At 41.5% G+C, this 18,951-nt stretch overlaps 1 protein-coding gene across 1 annotated transcript in view; it reads left to right on the forward strand.

Moving 5' to 3' along the window:
* The window catches only part of LOC117490433 (actin-binding LIM protein 3-like), a 46,191-nt gene that overhangs the window by 11,751 nt on the left and 15,489 nt on the right, over positions 1-18,951 (forward strand). The window contains exons 3-8 of the mRNA XM_034140182.1: positions 7,119-7,302; positions 10,169-10,281; positions 11,440-11,566; positions 12,485-12,578; positions 12,983-13,070; positions 18,573-18,631. Of these exons, the coding sequence (XP_033996073.1) occupies positions 7,119-7,302; positions 10,169-10,281; positions 11,440-11,566; positions 12,485-12,578; positions 12,983-13,070; positions 18,573-18,631 (665 nt within the window). The remainder of the gene's footprint in view (positions 1-7,118; positions 7,303-10,168; positions 10,282-11,439; positions 11,567-12,484; positions 12,579-12,982; positions 13,071-18,572; positions 18,632-18,951) is intronic.

Below are 18,951 nucleotides of genomic sequence, written 5' to 3' on the forward strand. Positions count from 1 at the left end.
AACACTTCTCACGATAGTTGGAGAGATTCGCATCGTTGAGCTCCGGAGCGAAGAGTTTTCGGCGTTTGGTCTATTTAATTAATTTAAGAAAACATAGCAGAGATTAAAAAATGTATGTTGATATCAAATGAGGAGAAAGTTGCCACCACAATCGGGGACTAGCAGCACTGTCAGAGTGGTAAGTGCAGTAGGCATATTGTATTTGTTTGTTTGTTTGTTTGTTTGTTTGTTTGTTTGTTTGCTAGCTTGATTCTGGCGGTGGCTGATACAGGGTTTCTGGCTGTGTAATGTAATAATGCTGTGAACTTTCACTATGCTAATGACAACTCGCTCTCTGTACTGAAAATCCGCTCTGACACCTCGTTGAAATTAGTTATAGTTTGCATATTCAACATTCACTGCAGTCCTCTTGGTTTCATGGACTGCAGTCAGTGGTTGGTTAGCTCAAATTCTCTTGGAGACAATCAATAAGATTTTAATCAATTTGAATGACACAAAGCCAATGTTCAATACCTCCATGCGAACTTGCCCATATTAGTGAACATTATGCTAACATTTTTAAATACTGTTGTGTCGATAATCAATAACTTCCATATATTGTGACCCAGTGACTTCAAATCAATGCAGCATTGTAGTAGTACATTTGACGATAAGTACACACACACACACACACACACACACACACACACACACACACACACACACACACCTTTTTTATTGGATTTTTAGTCCTTTCTCTATTTTATTTGAATATTGTTATGAAAGTACTGCAGTTTCATTGTTGTTGTTTTTAAAAACCTTTCACAACATGTGACCCAGGGACTCCAAATCAATACAGATTTGATGTACTACACTAGGAAAAAAACAGATACATTTAGCACAGCTATAACAAACATCCATGTATAGATCACATTCTGTGTGGACATATTTTCAAAATGGCCTTCGATCTAGAATATCCAAATATACCAGAGGTCCCTCCGGAGAATGGCCAAGCCTCAACTACTCCCTCTCTTTCCTGTTTGCCTCCACATCTTAATAGCTTTCCATTTAGACAGTGATGAATGTGTGAATGTTATCAGCGGAGTGAGAAAAGATGAGAAGGCCCGGCTATCGTCCTCAAGTGTGTGTCTTGGAGAAATGGAAAAAAAGAATCCAGCTATATGTGAATATGGGTTTGCTGAAAAACAAGTAACTCCATTTTCTGAATACCAGTGAATAGTTAGAAAAAAGCTTGACTTGTTTTTTACTCAACAACAAATATATGTGGCATACACATGTGTATGCTGTGTGTGTGAGTGTGTATACAGCACATACATCAATGCGATGGTGTGTTAGCTGTAATGTTTCAAAGGTGAACCGCTTCATTTTCAGGCAGACTGATAAAGGTCAGGCTGGCATTTTAAAGTTGTGCGACAGCAGCTTTGCCACAACAAGAACACAATATCAAAGACAAAGGAAATAACAAATCTAATGTACAGCGTTTCCTAGTTTCAAAAGAAAGCTACACCCTGTCCTCCTTTTTTTTGTCCGTAAGAATAATTAGATTTCACCATCTTTATACTAATAATATTGTGAGACAGTCATTTACATCTAAGATAACAAGAAAGAGGAACTTAAAAGCATCACATCTGTGTTAGAAAATTGCAAACAGACTTTCAGATGTGTGTCACTCAGGTGAAAACGTTAGACTTTAGTTGAAAAAGTGTTTGATTGTTTTCCTCGAGTAATTCAGAAAAAACTGAGAAAAATAAAAGAGATTAAACCAAAAAACTAGTTTAAAGTTTAATCACAATTACCCAATCATCCTTTTAACATTGCCTTGTTTTGCTTTAATGCATTTTATGTTTTTGTAAAGCACTTTGAATTGCCCTGTTGTTAAAAAGTGCTATATACATTAACATTCATTGACTGGACTTTATGCTACCATCTGCCTGCACTGTTAACAGTTATTGGGGCTCTTAGCAAACATTGTATTTTTTATGATCTGAAGAAACCAGCACCTTACCGTGGTAGAGAGGTTTGTGTGCCCTGATGAACCTGGGGGCTGTGTTGTCTGGAACCTTGTGTTCCTGGTAGGGTCTCCCATGGCAAATTGGTCTCAGGCAAGGGGCCAGACTAAGATTGGTTCAAAAGACCTCATGAAAGACGACACACGAAGTGAGGATACCCGGCCCGGAGGAAGCCCGGAGTCCCCTCTGGAGCCAGGCCCAGAAGGAGGACTCGTCGGCGAGCATCTGGTGGCCGGGCTTGCCACGGAGCCCGGCCGGGCACAGCCCAAAAAGGCAACGTGGGCAACACCTCCGCTTCTCCGTCCCGCGGGCCCACCACCTACGGGAAACAGCGATGGGGTCGGGTGCGCTGCCAGAAGGGTGGCAGTGAAAGCAGAGGGTCTCGACGGACCAGACCCGGGCGACAGAAGCTGGCTTTGGGGACGTGGAACGTCACCTAGCTGGGGGGGAAGGAGCCGGAGCTTGTGCGGGAGGTGGAGCGTTACCAGTTGGATCTGGTTGGGCTCACCTCTACGCACAGCGTCGGCTCTGGAACCTTACTTCTGGATAGGGGTTGGACTCTATTCTTCTCCGGAGTTGCCCAAGGTGTGAGGCGCCGGGCGGGTGTGGGGATACTCACAAGCCCCAGTGGACGAGAGGGTCGCCTCCCTACGCCTGCGGGTTATGGGGGGGAAAACTCTGACTGTTGTGTGTGCTTATGCACCAAACAGCAGTTCAGAGTATACGGCCTTCTTGGAGACCCTGGAAAGAGTCCTGTATGGGGCTCCTGAAGGGGACTCTTTAATCTTGCTGGGAGACTTCAACGCACATGTGGGCAATGATGGATACACTTGGAGGGGCGTGATTGGGAGGAACGGCCCCCCCTGATCTGAACCGGAGTGGTGGTTTGTTACTGGACTTCTGTGCTAGTCATGGATTGGCCATAACAAACACCATGTTTGAACATAAGGATGCTCATAAGTGTACGTGGTACCAGAGCACCCTAGGCAGAAGGTCCATGATCGATTTCGTTATCGTATCATCGGACCTGAGGCCGTATGTTTTGGACACTCGGGTAAAGAGAGGGGCGGAGTTGTCAACTGATCACCATCTGGTGGTGAGTTGGGTCGAGTGGCGGGGGAAGCCTCTGGACAGACCTAGTAAGCCCAAAAGTGTAGTTCGGGTGAACTGGGAACGTCTGGAGGACGCCCAAGTTCAGGAGGCCTTCAACTCACACCTCCGGCGGAGCTTTTCGGGCATTCCTGTGAAGGTTGGGGACATTGAACCAGAGTGGACAGTGTTCAAAGCCTCTATTGCCGAAGGCGCGGCGGGGAGCTGTGGTCTCAAGGTCTTAGGTGCCTCAAGGGGCGGTAACCCTCGAACCTCCTGGTGGACACCGGTGGTCAGGGCAGCATTCCGACTGAAGAAGGAGGCCTTAGGGATTTGTTATCCCGGGGGACTCCCGAGGCAGTTGCAAGGTACCGACAGGCCCGAAGGGCAGCAGCCTCAGCCGTTGCCGAGGCAAAGCAGCGGGTGCGGGAGAAGTTCGGAGAAGACATGGAAAAGGACTTTCGGGCGGCACCAAAGTTGTTCTGGAAAACTGTCCGACACCTCAGGAGGGGGAAGCAGGGAACCATCCAAGCTGTGTACAGTAAGGATGGGACGTTGTTGACCTCAACTGATGTGTTAGGGCGTTGGAAGGAACACTTTGAGGAACTCCTGAACCCGACAACTCCGCCCTCTATGGTAGAGGCAGAGCTGGAATATGACGGGGGATCAACACCAATCTCCCGGGGGGAGGTCACTGAGGTTGTCAAACAACTCCACAGTGGCAAAGCCCCGGGGGTGGATGAGATCCGCCCAGAAATGCTGAAGGCTCTGGGTGTTGAGGGACTGTCATGGTTGACACGTCTCATCAACGTTGCGTGGAAGTCTGAAACAGTAGCAGTGGCAGAGTGGGGTGGTGGTTCCCCTTTTCAAAAAGGGGGATCAGAGGGTGCGTGCCAATTACAGAGACATCACACTACTCAGCCTCCCCGGGAAAGTTTACTCTAAGGTACTCGAAAGGAGGGTCAGGCCGATTGTCGAACCTCAGATTGAGGAGGAACAATGCGGATTCCGTCCTGGTCGTGGAACGACGGATCAGCTTTTTACTCTCGCAAGGATCCTGGAGTGGGCCTGGGAGTACGCTTATCCGGTCTACATGTGTTTTGTAGACTTGGAGAAGGCGTATGACCGGGTTCCCAGGGAGTTACTGTGGGATGTGCTGCAGGAGTATGGGGTGAGGGGGTCTCTACTCAGGGCCATCCAATCTTTGTACTCCCAAAGCGAGAGCTGTGTCCGGGTCCTCTGCAGTAAGTCGGACCCATTTCAGGTGAGGGTTGGCCTCCGCCAGGGCTGCGCTTTGTCACCAATCCTGTTTGTAATATACATTGATAGGATTTCGAGGCGTAGTCATGGGGGAGGGGGTCTGCAGTTCGGTGGACTAAGGATTGTCTAAGTTCAGTCATCCGGGAGGGACTCGGAGTTGAACGGCTCCTCCTTCGCGTCGAAAGGAGCCAGTTGAGGTGGTTCGGGCACCTAGTAAGTATGCCACCTGGGCGCCTCCCTAGGGAGGTGTTCCAGGCACGTCCAACTGGGAAGAGACCAAGGGGTAGACCTAGGACCAGGTGGAGGGATTATATCTCTTCGCTGGCCTGGGAGCGCCTTGGGATCCCCCAGTCAGAGCTGGTTGATGTGGAAAGTTTGGGGCTCTCTGCTGGAACTGCTACCCCCGCGACCCGACCACGGATAAGCGGGAGAAGATGGATGGATGGAGTTAGAGGATATTATGTGATTCCAGTGACATAACAACATATGCATTGGACAGCAAGTATGCCATGTTAATATCTAAATAAAAATGTAAGATTATACTTTTTAAAGGAATGCAGTTCACTTAAATGATGCTTTGTTGTCCATATGTCCTCAAATAAATAAGCAGCTAGACATCTCGTCTTGCTCTGCAGCCTGTCTCTCTCGCTCTCTCTTTCTCGCTCTGAGCCACTTAACACACCAGCTCAGATCAGATCAGATCCATTCACTCCACTGGGTTTAGAGCCATTAGCTAAATTAGAGACAAGACATTCAATTCACTGTCAGATATGTTGATCCGTTGGCTGCATTTCAAATGTCTACCTTACAGTGCATCCAGCTTCTATACGGTGCAGTTTCTTCCTCCACTAACGGAGCCTGTTCACAGGTTATATCATATACTGACAGCATGAGGGATTCAACTCATTTTGTTGACATGCATGACCAAATTATGTGGCTCGGTTTTGGCTCCCGGATGGCTGTTTAAAAGTCTGTAAAACTGAAAGGAGGTAAGAGTAATGGCTATTGCAATTGTAGGAAATCTCAACTGGGACAAAGTCGAATCTCCGATTAGGAAAGTTGGGAGACCAAATCCAACCTGAAGAACATGTGTTTACTGCGTTGTGCATCAACCAAGTTGAAGTTGTAGTAACAATGTGTTTCTTAACAATTGTCATATTTGTTTCTCATGAAATCTGTGGGTATGTTTTCTGCAGTGTGTATCTGTGGAAAATACCAAGTAAATACGTTTTCCGACTTATTGTACTCTGGAATGTGGTCAACTCAGATGTGCTGCATTCCTAAGTCTGAATTCCAACGTACAAGGTAAATGTATTGCAGTAAAGTTTTATTCCTCCCTGTTAGCTGGAGCATATCATTGTTCAGCTCCTTTTATAAAGTGTGTAACCAACCAGCTCAGCAGAGGCCTCGTAACCCTCAGCACTGCTGCACCACAAGCAATCATTTGGCTGAAGGACTTTGCATTTGCTAAATGAAAGCTATACATCATGCTGTCACGACATGCTGTATAGTAAACACACGTGTCTCTTTTCCTGGACATCCATCTATCACACAGCACTCTAGATAGATGTACAGTATTCATTGTGTGTAAACACTGGAGACATGCAAATACATATATTTACAAAATCAGGTTAACACATAGGCCAAATACACTAGATTCTCATATGCACTGACAACCATAACCATCAGTAAGCACTGCAGTTAACCATTATTTAAGAAATCTTTGCAGCTCTACTGTACATACTGTAAAGAAATGTACAGATCAGATGGTTGATCGTCTAATCCTGAAGACCAGATTACAATATTAACCCTTAAGAGGTCAAAAGAACAACAGATTGCTCTCAAAACAAACACACCCCCTTGACCACCACACACGAAATACTGCCAATATGTACTGTTAACTACCAGAAGGTGGAACCTCTAGATTAGTAGATTAACACCGCTAAAAAATGCGATTATAGTATGATAAATATTGATCATATGCAGAGATGCCAAAAGTAAACACATCCTTTACTCAAGTAGAAGTACAGATACTCGTGTTTAAAAATACTCTGGTAAAAGTAGAAGTACTGACTAAACTTCTTTACTCAAGTAAAAGTAAAGAAGTATGGGCTTCGAAATGTACTTAAGTAAAAAGTACCCATAACTAGCAGCTGTTTTAAAGAGTAACTGACCTCCCTTTATATTAATAGAACAATAATGTCATTGTTAGCTAATGAATGTTTCGATGCTGAACAACGGCAACATGACACATTTTTCATTGGTCCCTCTTGTTTAGAGAAGACCAGGAAATGATGGATACACGGATCATGTTCAAATCAATAGGCACGCAATGACTCTAAATAATAATGATCACGCCACCAAACACAGATTAAAACTAAAGTAACCAGCCTGTTTTGAAAATGTAAGAAGTAGAAAGTACAGGTATTTGTGTTAGAAATGTAAGAAGTAAAAGTAAAAAGTCGTCAGAGAAATTGTGGAGTAAAGTACTGATACCAGAAAAATGTACTTAAGTACAGTAACAATGTATTTGTACTCCACTACTTCCCACTTCTGATCATATGTATTGATGTAATTATAGTCATGATATGGCTTATGATAAGAAATTCCTGATGCATGCAAACTACTTATGAACAGCTCTCTAACTCCAACTTTTACCTCATTTTGGTATTCCCACTGAATCATTTTTCTCTTCCTGTATTTCTGAGGAGTGATGCGAGCTGTTTCTGTCTCTCTCTCTCTCTCTCTCTGTGTGTTCAGTGTGTGGCTGTGATCTGGTGCACTCTGGTTTCTTCCACCACTCCGGAGAGTACATCTGCACTGAGGACTACCAGCGGCTCCATGGGACCCAGTGTGACAGCTGCAGCCAGTACATCACTGGGGAGGTGGTCTCTGCCCTGGGGAGGACGTACCACCCACACTGCTTTGTGTGCAGCATCTGCAGGTAAACAAGTGTGTGTGGAGTCACAACATACTCCTCGTATTCAGAAACATCCTTTTAGTTGCTGTGTGAATTTATTAAGATAAGATAAGATAGTACTTTATTGATCCCAATTTGGGAAATGTTTGTGTTGCAGCAGCACAAAAAGACATGGCATTGTACAATAAAAATTAAAAGACAAGAAATAAACAAGAAAGTAGAAAATATACATGTTGAATTTACAAATGAACAATAACAAGATATAAAGCAAGGTATTATATTTACATAAGTATGTGACGGATGGAATATTACATATTGGTAGACCTAATAAAGGTGGTAAAATACGATATATTGGAAATATAGTTTAGTTGGCGATGATTGTAGAAGGAGTTTTGTATTCCAATGTTTGAATATTTGTAATAATCATTGTATTATTGAGTTTTATCATTTGGGGATTTTCTTGGCAAAGTTTTGCAACTCGTGACTACATCAACAACATCAAATGAGACTCTCGAGCTGTGGCATAATTACTTTGCAAGTCTGTTCACATCTCCATGAATACCAGCGGTGCCCCATTACAATTAAAATGCTCCGATGTACGAGTTCTGCGGGCCACTTAATGTCCGTGTCTGTGTTGGGTTTCAGCGACGAGTGCACACCGAAGCTGCTGCAGAGTCTGGACCGTGGGTGACCGTAAAGAAACGCTCACAGTTAATAAAACTTCTTATAGCTTATTAAAAGTAACAAATCAAATATTAGTGCAGCGCTCCTTTGCCAGGGTTTGTCACAAAGTGCTTTACTGAAAATAAATGGGGACTGCAGTACCATGTTTTAAACACATCATCTACAATGAACCGTTGCTATGTTACTACTTAAAGAGGTTCGTCAGTGATTTAGCATCATAACGTTGTGGTGTTTGTGATTGTATGGACCCTTAAAACACCTTGATTATACACTTGCCACAATGCAACTTGATCGTGTCTTTAATTCGACACAACCTGCCTCTCCATCTTTCAGACTCTACATGAAATTGCCAGGTCTAAATTGTCCTTAGACTTTGGAAAGACATGACATAACTTTAACCGTTTATATAATATATAAAAAAGAACCACATCATTAAAATCAGTGGTAGTAATTAGTAGTAATTGTTTTTTGTGTATCAGAAGAAGCAAACAGTAGATGAAAGATCACATCCAAGAGCAATTGATACAATTTGAATTATAAATAAATGGAATCACTTCATATGGAAGAAACGCTTAGTTATGTTTTAGATGGCTGGTCTCACTTTATTAATTATATATCATGTACATTTAGTTTTGGCTTCAGTTCAGTTCACTCGAAGCTGGAGGGAATATGATAAGTGGCTGGCAGACAAAGTGTGACTGTAAGCAGTACAGTAAATATATAAAGGCTATCAGTCACTCAGTGTGCGAGATGTAAAGATGGATCATTAGGCTTTAGTTTGTTTATAGTGACAGTTTTTGGAGTCATCCCTTGAGTGTGTGTGTAAATAAGAACTGTATATACTGATATTGCAAATGAAGCTCATTCATTTTGAAAATGTCTGTCAGCATATTGCTATAAAATTGTGTCTCTTAAATTAAGTTTTGTCCGTGCATCAACCGAACACACCAACACTTCTCTGATGTGTGCAAGTGTACAACTCTGACCAGAAGAGAGGCATATAATATTATGTAAAGCCGGGCAGTATTGACTTAAGTTATGAAGTTATTGTTATATCTACAGGTATAGCAACATCTGTTTACTTTTAACACAGTTGATGCATCATGGATTGTTATAAAATACCTTGTCTACCTTTTATAGATACATCCCAAGTGTTAAGTATAGCCGATCACCAAAGAAGAAATCTAGAAAAATCTTCAATTATATATGAGAAAATACACCTGCATTAATAAAATGAATTATACCATCAACGATTTGGGAATTGTTAGGTCTTCAAGCGGATTTGCTTTCCAAGTATCTGTTTGCTAAACTTAAGTTCAAGTGTTGAATACCCAAATGTAAAAAAAGGAAGCAAACAAGCAGATCTTTGAGACAAAATGGACATATCTCAAATTCATCAATTTATGTCAAACAAGTATGCAAACATGTGGTCCTGAATGCAGGATGATCATTTATCAGGGTCTTAGTTTGCTTATTTTCTACCAGAAGAGTTTTGGAAATCTCCTGCTGTAGTTGGAAAACATATTTTTGTGTACAATGATAAAAATGTGAGGCTGCATTGCAGGTGCACACCTTTGCCCTCACAGTGTGGCTACAGCTGAACCCTCGGGCTGAAAGGCATTACTGCATGTTTTGATTTATACTTTATTGCATCCTTGTATTAATAATTCAGTCAGGTATGATGAAACCATATTCTCTGTAAACTACAGTGAATGTGCAATGTGTCACCAAATATAAGAAATAATATCAGGTGATGAGGAGATTGTTGTGTGGAACTCAGGGATTAGTTTGAAACTACTGATTTATTTGTTTAGGAAAAAGTCTGAAATATAATCCCCCCCTTCATCCCTGGATATTAAAGGTCTATTGATTTACTATACATTCTTCAGTTGGGAATTACTGTAGAGAAGTAATAAAAGTGGTGCTGTGGGAGAAATTATGATTTCATTAACTTAATTTAAATGTCAAAAGCAGACAAAATGCAATCTTGATTTCATGTCAAACAGCTTCTATTCTGTTCACATCCATTATGTTGGGAATACAAAATCAGTTCCATCCGTCAAAATGTCTGCAAATCAAACTGTTGTATCTTTCTGCACAGATAGATACTCTATCAGTATGGGTGACTTTTTCGTGAATTTGGCAACCTAACCTTAGTATAATTATATCTGCATAGCTCTACTGAAATACTGTGTGTTTCTTTCAGGAGTCCGTTCCCAATTGGAGACAGGGTGACCTTCTGTGGGAAGAAGTGTGTGTGTCAGCAGTGCTCACACACTCTGAAAAGCGACAAGCCCATCAAGGTTCACGGGCCAAGCTGTAAGAAACAAACACACACGCACACACAAATATATGCACACACACAGCCCAATTGACTATAATTATACTGTAAAATCTACTCCTCTGATCCTTGCCAGCAGCCAATTAGATCCCATTTTGAGGCAATGCAGTGTATTCCTACATTGTGGAATAGATGTATTCCTTATCTCAAAGGCTTACTCGCCACCTTTTAATGCATAGGATGGTCTTCACCAGCGAATTAAACGAGCAAAGGTGTAGTTTTTCTTCTCCAACAAATAAGAGAAACTGCTGAAACCGGTAGCCCTCCAGCTTTTAGGTATAAAGTCTTCATTTTTCTTATCGTTTGTCAATAAATCCAATGAAAAGACTGAAAACAACCCAGTTTTTGTCGGTCTCTCTAAACTTTCTAACTTCCTCTCACTGTCTGTGGTCCATAGCCCCTTGTTAGTAAAATAAAATAAACTGGGACAAAAATAAAATTAACTTCAGTCATCATTTTAATAGCAATATAGGAACACATAAGTGCACACAGTGTGGCTCATTGGTCTGTCTTTCTGTCAGGAATAATCAATTGGTTTGTTTTATTTCATTCATGGGGGTTTGAAAAGTATAGCATAGCACCAGTGTTATCCTTTGATATCAGTGTGACATAATTAAGCTCCTTCACCAAAGCTGTGCAACTAACTAAAAAAACCGTGCATGCCTCCTGGTCATTTAGTAACAAGCATCATCTGTTGCAATGATTTTAGGTCTCCTTATATTTATAACAGGCTGAGGGTACAACACAGGTTAATAAACACCAGAAGAGTTTTACTGACCAGCAAATGCTGCAAAACATATCACACACACACACACACACACACACACACACACACACACACACACACACACACACACACACACACACACACACACACACACACACACACACACACACACACACACAGAAGGTGGCCTGCAGCTCCAGGTATTCTTTAGCCTGGTTCTGGTCGCTCCATCTGGCAAAGACAGTTTGACGATGATGACGGGAACGGGGGATGAGGAGGAGAGAAGAAGGAGGAGAGGAGTGATGGGAGGTTGGCAGGGAGACAAGGACAGAGAGGAGGGAGGGGATGTTAATGTTGGAGCTGCTCTTATCTTTATGTGTTTTAATGCTGCATTCCCTCTCTCCTGTAGACTGTGCCGGCTGTGGGGAGGAGATCAAACAGGGACAGTCCCTGCTGGCTCTGGAGAGGCAGTGGCACGTCAGCTGCTTTAAATGCCGAACGTGCGGCTGTCCGCTCACTGGAGAGTACATCAGCAAGTAGGTGGCTTGATCCCCCGTATGTACAGTCTGTACTGTAGCTAATGTTCCAGCCAATATCAAGGATTTCTCAAGCGATCCACGTTCTCCGTTTCATATCTGAAGCTTTGGGACCAATTTGCTTAAAGCAGGTGTTATAATAAACTTGGAGCACTCATATTATGGCAAGTCATGCAGGAAATGTAGATACTTTTTTCCATCAGCAAGTTTTATTTGCTTTTAACTGTAAAGGTCCCCTATTATACTGTTTTTCATCAATATATTACAGGTCTCAGATATATACAAAACATGTCTCTGAAGTGTTTGGCTCAAAATACCAAACAGATCGTGCATTGTAGCATCCCATAATCCCCTCTGTTTCAGCCCTGTTTCAAAAGTGCTGATTCTGGGTCTGTTACTTTAGATGAAAATAAGGTGCCACTCCCCACGCCCCTCTGAGAGATATTTGGTTAAAAAGAACACCATGGTGCTCTAGAGGAGATTCAGGTGATAAGGTGGGGGGGGGTTAACTTGGTTGGTTATTGGCTAATGGTTGTTGGTTAATCGTTATGACATCATAAAGTGTCCAAAATCAGATCAGCTCATTTTCAGACAGGTTTTTATATAAATGGATCAGGACAAAAAGTGAGCCAATCTTTTTTCCTGAAACTCTCAGAATCTCTTTACACAGAGGGGACACGTGTTTATGTATAAAAGACATGAAAAAGTGGATTATGCATAATAGGTCTCCTTTAACAGACACCCACAGTATTTATTTACATGTTCATACTTGGAAGTCACACTGAAAAATCTTTGGTTTTGCTCCAGTTGATTTATGTACCTTGACTCATGTATCACAAAACAATGTGTTACAGGATAGATAATAGTGGAACAGAAGGTAAAATCAAAGTGAGAACATCTTTTTGTTGTCCCTGGCAGAGATGGGATCCCTTACTGTGAGAGTGACTACCACACTCAGTTTGGGATCAGGTGTGACGGCTGTAACCGCTACATCAGCGGCAGAGTTCTTGAGGTGAGTGCATTTTTCATGTGTGCATGCTAAAGATAAATGGGAACAAGATTGAGTATGAGCATATTTTCCCTCTGTGTGACAGAAAGTGTGGGTTTGTATGCAGGCATGTGTGTGTGTCGGTCTATAAAAAGCAGCGAAAAAACGCAGCTGTCCCTCTTTAAAGGAGCGAAGTGTTGACTGATGGAGAAGCAGCTTTGGAAAAACCAACAAAGCAACACTCTCCCATCTCCTCTACCCAATTAATTCCTATTTCTTATCGCGCCTCTCCCCACTCCTCATTCTTTTTCTACATTTCCTATCACCACTTTGTTCTCGTTTCCTCATTTGTGTCATCTGCTCTAGCTGCTCTCTGCCTTATTTATTTCCTCTCACTTTTCCTTTCCCTTCCTTTCCTTCTCCTTCAGGCTGGAGGGAAGCGTTACCACCCCAGCTGTGCCCGGTGTGCTCGCTGTCACACGATGTTCTTGGAAGGAGCGGAAATGTACATCACAGGTGAGGGAGGAGAGGAGAGCCATGAAATTATACTATATGGAACCAAATATATGTCAAATCTATAGAATCGATTATAAGCTTTGTGAATAGATGGCTCTACAAAATTGTTTCAACATATAGCTAACAGGCATAATATGGACTTGTAGCATCTGTTACATCTGCTGAACCCTGCAAGTATACAGAGGCGTGTGTGTGTGTGTGTGTGTGTGTGTGTGTGTGTGTGTGTGTGTGTGTGTGTGTGTGTGTGTGTGTGTGTGTGTGTGTGGTGTGTGTGTGTGTGTGTGTGTGTGTGTGTGTGTGTGTGTGTGTGTGTGTGTGGTGTGTGTGTGTGTGTGTGTGTGTGTGTGTGTGTGTGTGTGTGTGTGTGTGTGTGTGTGTGTGTGTGTGTGTGTGTGTGTGTGTGTGTGTGTGCTGGTCGGCTGGTCAGAGCACCGTTATATAGCTTATTGATCTCACATATAGCACTCTCGACCGCACTCACTGGTAAAAAAACACAGACACACACACACACACACACACAAATGCACACTCACACGCGCCTTCTCCCAACTCATGTTTTCTGTGTACACACAAAGGTTGGAGTCAATTACCTCTCAACCCTCGCCTCCTCTCTGTCCATTACTCTGCTGCTGACACAATTAATCTGAATGAAACGCCTTCACCGGAGGTTTAAATTTAATCAACTAGGAGCTTCTGTTTTACAAATGAGATAATAGTAATTAAAGTTAATAAGCTCAATCATGCATTAAAACAGGTTTATATGAGGACGCTGGCAAACCCTTTTGACCGTGTGGGACAACTTGAATTTGTATGCCTTTTGCTTCATATTTTTTTTTATCAACCAACCAAATGTCCTACAAATTACTATGATAAGCACCTGATTTAAATTAGCAATTATTTTGAGGAGGAAACGAGCCGCAAAGTTGGCCATAATATTGATATGAAGCTAAATGCAATTCGCTGAAATGATTAATTGACAACAGGAAGGACATTTTATAATTTCTCCATAGTCTATGCCTGGCCTTCATTTGAACCACATATTAAACACAGATTGAATTAATATACTTTATACTGTAGGAATCACAATGTAAATATTTAGCAGTGAGTTTAAATGTTAGCATGTCCTGATATGTTGAAGAAAGCGGCAGCATTTTCTGGCAAACATGATGTTAATGCAAATCAGCTCAACATACTGTAGGAGATATGGTTGTGTACACAGGCGACATATGAATATAAAAGCCATGCAATTATATACTGCACAAACATTCCTTCAAGATAACGGTGAAAGGGAAAAAGGAATTAAAAAACACACACACACACACACACACACACACACACACACACACACACACACACACACACACACACACACTTTAGCCTGGCCGAGGTGAGATTAAATGTAGAGCAACTGTACCGTAACATGTGGCGGACACACAAGTTGACATCTCCTTCTTCACCTCATTGACATTCTGCTGCTCACCCGCTCACAGCCACCAGTAAAACTAAGCATTTGCATATTGTACCGGAAGTGTGTGTGTGTGTGTGTGTGTGTGTGTTTGCATATTTATCTATGCCTGTAACTACATGCAAGCGTCTTTTTTTCCTTGTGTTCCTTGTATCCGCTTAAAAGCAAGTTTTGCACCACAGTGTGTCTGCATATGAATGCGTGTGTGTGTGTGTGTGTGTGTGTGTGTGTGTGTGTGTGTGTGTGTGTGTGTGTGTGTGTGTGTGTGTGTGTGTGTGTGTGTGTGTGTGTGTGTGTGTGTGTGTGTGTGTGTGTGTGTGTGTGTGTGTGTGTGTGTGTGTGTGTGTGTGTGTGTGTGTGTGTGTGTGTGTGTGTGTGTGTGTGTGTGTGTGTGTGTGTGTGCGCTGCCCCAAGGTTACATTCACTCCTTTTGATGACTTCAGACATGTAGGAGGGCTGAGCAATCACCCTCATGAGACCACACTCAATTACGACACACACACATGCTCGCACACCTGCAATCAATCTCATGATGCATGTCTAGAATACGAAGTGGTGTGTGTGTGTGTGTTGAAGGTGTGGTATGGAAAACTATTTAACAAACAAATTGGGAATGTTGATTCTTTTTAAATGAATAGACGGATGGACGTAGTAAGTTAATTAACTCCCTGAATTTCCTTCTCACTATTCAACATTTTTCAAACATATCTTAGGTGTTACTAAACGTCATCATTTCAGAAGACTTCCACTGTTTTTCAAATCTTTTTCTATGATTTTGGTTCTAAATAAATACAGAACATTGAAAAACAATCACATCTTCCTATCTAAGAAGGTTTAACTATACCTCTTTAGTTCATTTTCTTTCAGTGACGAATAAATAATTAATAAGCTAATGGTTTAAGGCCAAGTCAGGTTTATATACAGTCGAGCCTCTTGAGAAAAAGAGCCAGTGCTCCTGCCAATCTGACATATTTCAAGCTGTTAAAACGACAGTATTGATCCTAAATAGTTAAGAGAATTTATTGGGCGCTTCCAATAATTTAACAATTGTGTTTCGATTTTTTCTCAGAAGACATTTTTTTTTTTTTTTTGCCACAGTTGACTGATCAGTGGGGCCAAACCTTTATATATACAGTCTATGGGCCAAACAGAATATGTTTGTTTGGGGAAATCAAATGTGTTGCCTTAAAAAGGGTTAGGGTTAGGGTGGTGCAGTGGGTTGTGTGTTGGCGTTCGGATCAGGGGGTTACAGGTTCAAACCCCACTGCAGTCAGCATGTCGTTGTGTCCCTGGGCAAGACACTTCACCCCAAATTGCTCCTGTGGGGATTGCCCACAATATTGAGTATGTACTGTAAGTCGCTTTGGATAAAAGCGTCTAACAAGTGACATGTAATGTAATGTAATGTAAAAAGAAATGCTCCCATCTCCATGTAGTAGCTAGAGTTAATACACCTTTTCTGCTTTTCTTATTCTCTCAATAAATGCTAAAGTGAACAGACATATGGAAGGTAAAGGAAAATGAATATATAAAAGAACAGTTTCTCATGGCGACACGATTCAGCAAAAAGCAAAACTCCCGAGGCCATTTGAATATCTGCTGCTTTATAACATTAGAATTTCAAATGACACAAGCACAAATGTCGGTACCACTTTACAATAAGGCTACCCTTATAAAGGGTTTACGAATAGTTTGTAATTCATTTATTAATCATGTTGTGAACACTTTATAAATCATGAATGAGTTTTTATAAGACATGAGATAAACAGGGTAACTGTGACCGGTTGCTTGCCAAATAGTGAGCCCACATTTATCTGTACTGCTAAACCTTATTAGAAATGGTAGTAACTCATTTATAAATGGTGATTTGTTCAAGGTTCAAGGTTCTTTATTTGTCATACGAACATAGCTACAGAGTAGTTATGTCGATGAAAATCTTAGGTCACAGGCTTCTCCAACAGTGCAACACAATAATACAGATAAACAGAAAAATATAGTGCAAGTAAATATTAAAAAGTAAATACAAAAAGAAAAATCAATAAGGCTCCCTTTTGGCAGTTATAAATGTTAGTAACTCATAAATAAATGGTCATAAAGAGATGCCAAGAAACATCAAGATGGAAGGGGGGGAATCAACTCAGTGAACAACAGATACCAAGGATGCTGGCTGATGAAGAAGACGAAGTAAGCTAGGTAGCCAATATAAGGCTTAGTCATCTTGCCAAATAGTGCGCCTTTGTTGATGTATGAAAACTATGTTAGAACTGGTTTATAAATGGTTCTTAATGATTTATAAAGTGTTTACAACCTAATTAATAACCTAATTATAAACCCTTTATGAATCCTTTATAAGGGTAGTCTTATTGTAAAGTGGTACCCAAATGTCAATATCACTTCCCTAGATCTCTCTGACTGCCTTCATTCGCTCTTTTGAGTATCACCAGTCAACATAAAGAGGCTTGTTTTGTTCCCTGATAAACCACATTTTGGATAAAGTCGAGAAAAGAGTAGAAATAAAGCTCTGCCCAAACACACCTAAGGCTTTGCTCCTAATTGAAAAGACAGAGAAGTAGGTTTCATTTGAGTTATCATTTTGTGACAAATTTCCGGCAGCTAATTCTCCCAGAAGTGATGTGCAGCGCCATTGTTTTGGATTGAATCCCTTTCCCTCTGCAGCATTTAGATTCTCCTCAGCCGGGAGATAAAGGACCCCGAGTCCAAGGCCATACTGTACATCTGTTCGGCAGCAGGGTTGAGGAGAGTGGGTGGGACGGGGGTGCACTGAATCACCACGCATGGTTTCTGTCTACAGTATTGATTTTGTGTGTGAGAGTGTGTGGTGGTTGTTGCCTGTGTGTGTGTTGTCTCCGTGTGTCTGTGCGTGGTAGTGTGTGTGCAGTTCAGATTAATGGTGTTGATAGTGTAGTTGTATATTAGAGTCATGATCATCTAACGGAGTCCATTCGGTAACTGCATTGCCTAAAGGCCTGAGAAAATGATAGTGCGTGTGTGTGTACAGAGCGGATGTATTACTGTCATTATTACCATCATATCACATCCTGACATAGTGGTTTGTTGTTATGAAAACGATGTCAAAGCCTCCATTCATCCACAATTCATCCTTTTTGTCTACAGTCAAGTTGCTTTTCTCCATTCAAAAGTATTTTAAGCATGACTTTTAAAGCACATTGATGTCAAAGAAGTGGATATGTTTAGCATATATGAATGCAAGGAGAATATGGAATAGATGTGCAATTTGGCCCGATTGATGAGATAATAAAAAAGTGAGATGGCTAACTCGTCAGATACTTCTATTGGCATTCATTGTCTGTACATATATATTTGTTGATGTTTTAATAAGTGTTTAACCTGAGCTAGTCAGTACAACAATGATAGCAATCATATCACAGCCTTACATGGTTACTCTACAGTATACAGCTATTAATAACAGTATTATGTTTTTTGGTTTGTTTAAAAGCACTTCATTTGAATCTGTAATCTGTATCAGGTGATGCGCACGTTCATCTACTGGAATGGGTATATAGAAGTAAAAATAAACATCATTATATGACAATCCCTCTGATAGTCGAGATATTTGAGGACAAAGTGGTAGTTCATCATTGACATTGCTATCGCTTAGTTGAACCACACTGCTAGCATGTTTAAAATCTGTTCCTCTCTCTCTCTCTCTCTCTCTCTCTCTCTCTCTCTCTCTCTCTCTCTCTCTCTCTCTCTCTCTCTCTCTCTCTCTGTCTTCCTCCTTTGTTTGTGACATGAAGGCATACATCCTTTGTCCTCAGACCAGACTGCCTCCACTGTGTGTGTGTGTGTGTGTGTGTGTGTGTGTGTGTGTGTGTGTGTGTGTGTGTGTGTGTGTGTGTGTGTGTGTGTGTGTGTGTGTGTGTGTGTGTGTGTGTGATTTATGTCCATGCACTTGAGAAAGGCTGATCTACTCTTTATAGGATCCCATAAAACTGTATGGCTGCTGCTGCCCACACACAGTAAACCAGGTAGTTTGTTTTTGTGTTTGTGTGCAGGTTCAGAGGTTTGGCACCCCATGTGTAAAGAAGCTGCTCGACTGGAGAGGAAACTGAGGGTGAGCAATACTCAAAATACCCACAAGTCCCTGCCATGTCTCTCTATTTATGTTTCTGTCATCTCTTTGTGTTTCTCTTTGGCTCTCTGGGTCAGACATTTGTTATTCTTTGTTTCCAAACTAGTTTGTTTTATGAGAAGCTAAAAACTTGTGGTATGTAGTTAACATGGGTGTTTTTATAATGGACAAACTTTAATGATAGTGTCTTGAAAATCTAGAGTTAATGGCTTTTTTTCAGGTTTATTATAATTATATATTTTTTTATATTACACCAGTTGTTAATTTAATCTAAATATACTGTATCGTAAAAGTATGGTTCC

This window comes from Trematomus bernacchii, unplaced genomic scaffold (genome assembly GCF_902827165.1).
Source record: "Trematomus bernacchii unplaced genomic scaffold, fTreBer1.1, whole genome shotgun sequence".
NCBI lineage: Eukaryota > Metazoa > Chordata > Actinopteri > Perciformes > Nototheniidae > Trematomus > Trematomus bernacchii.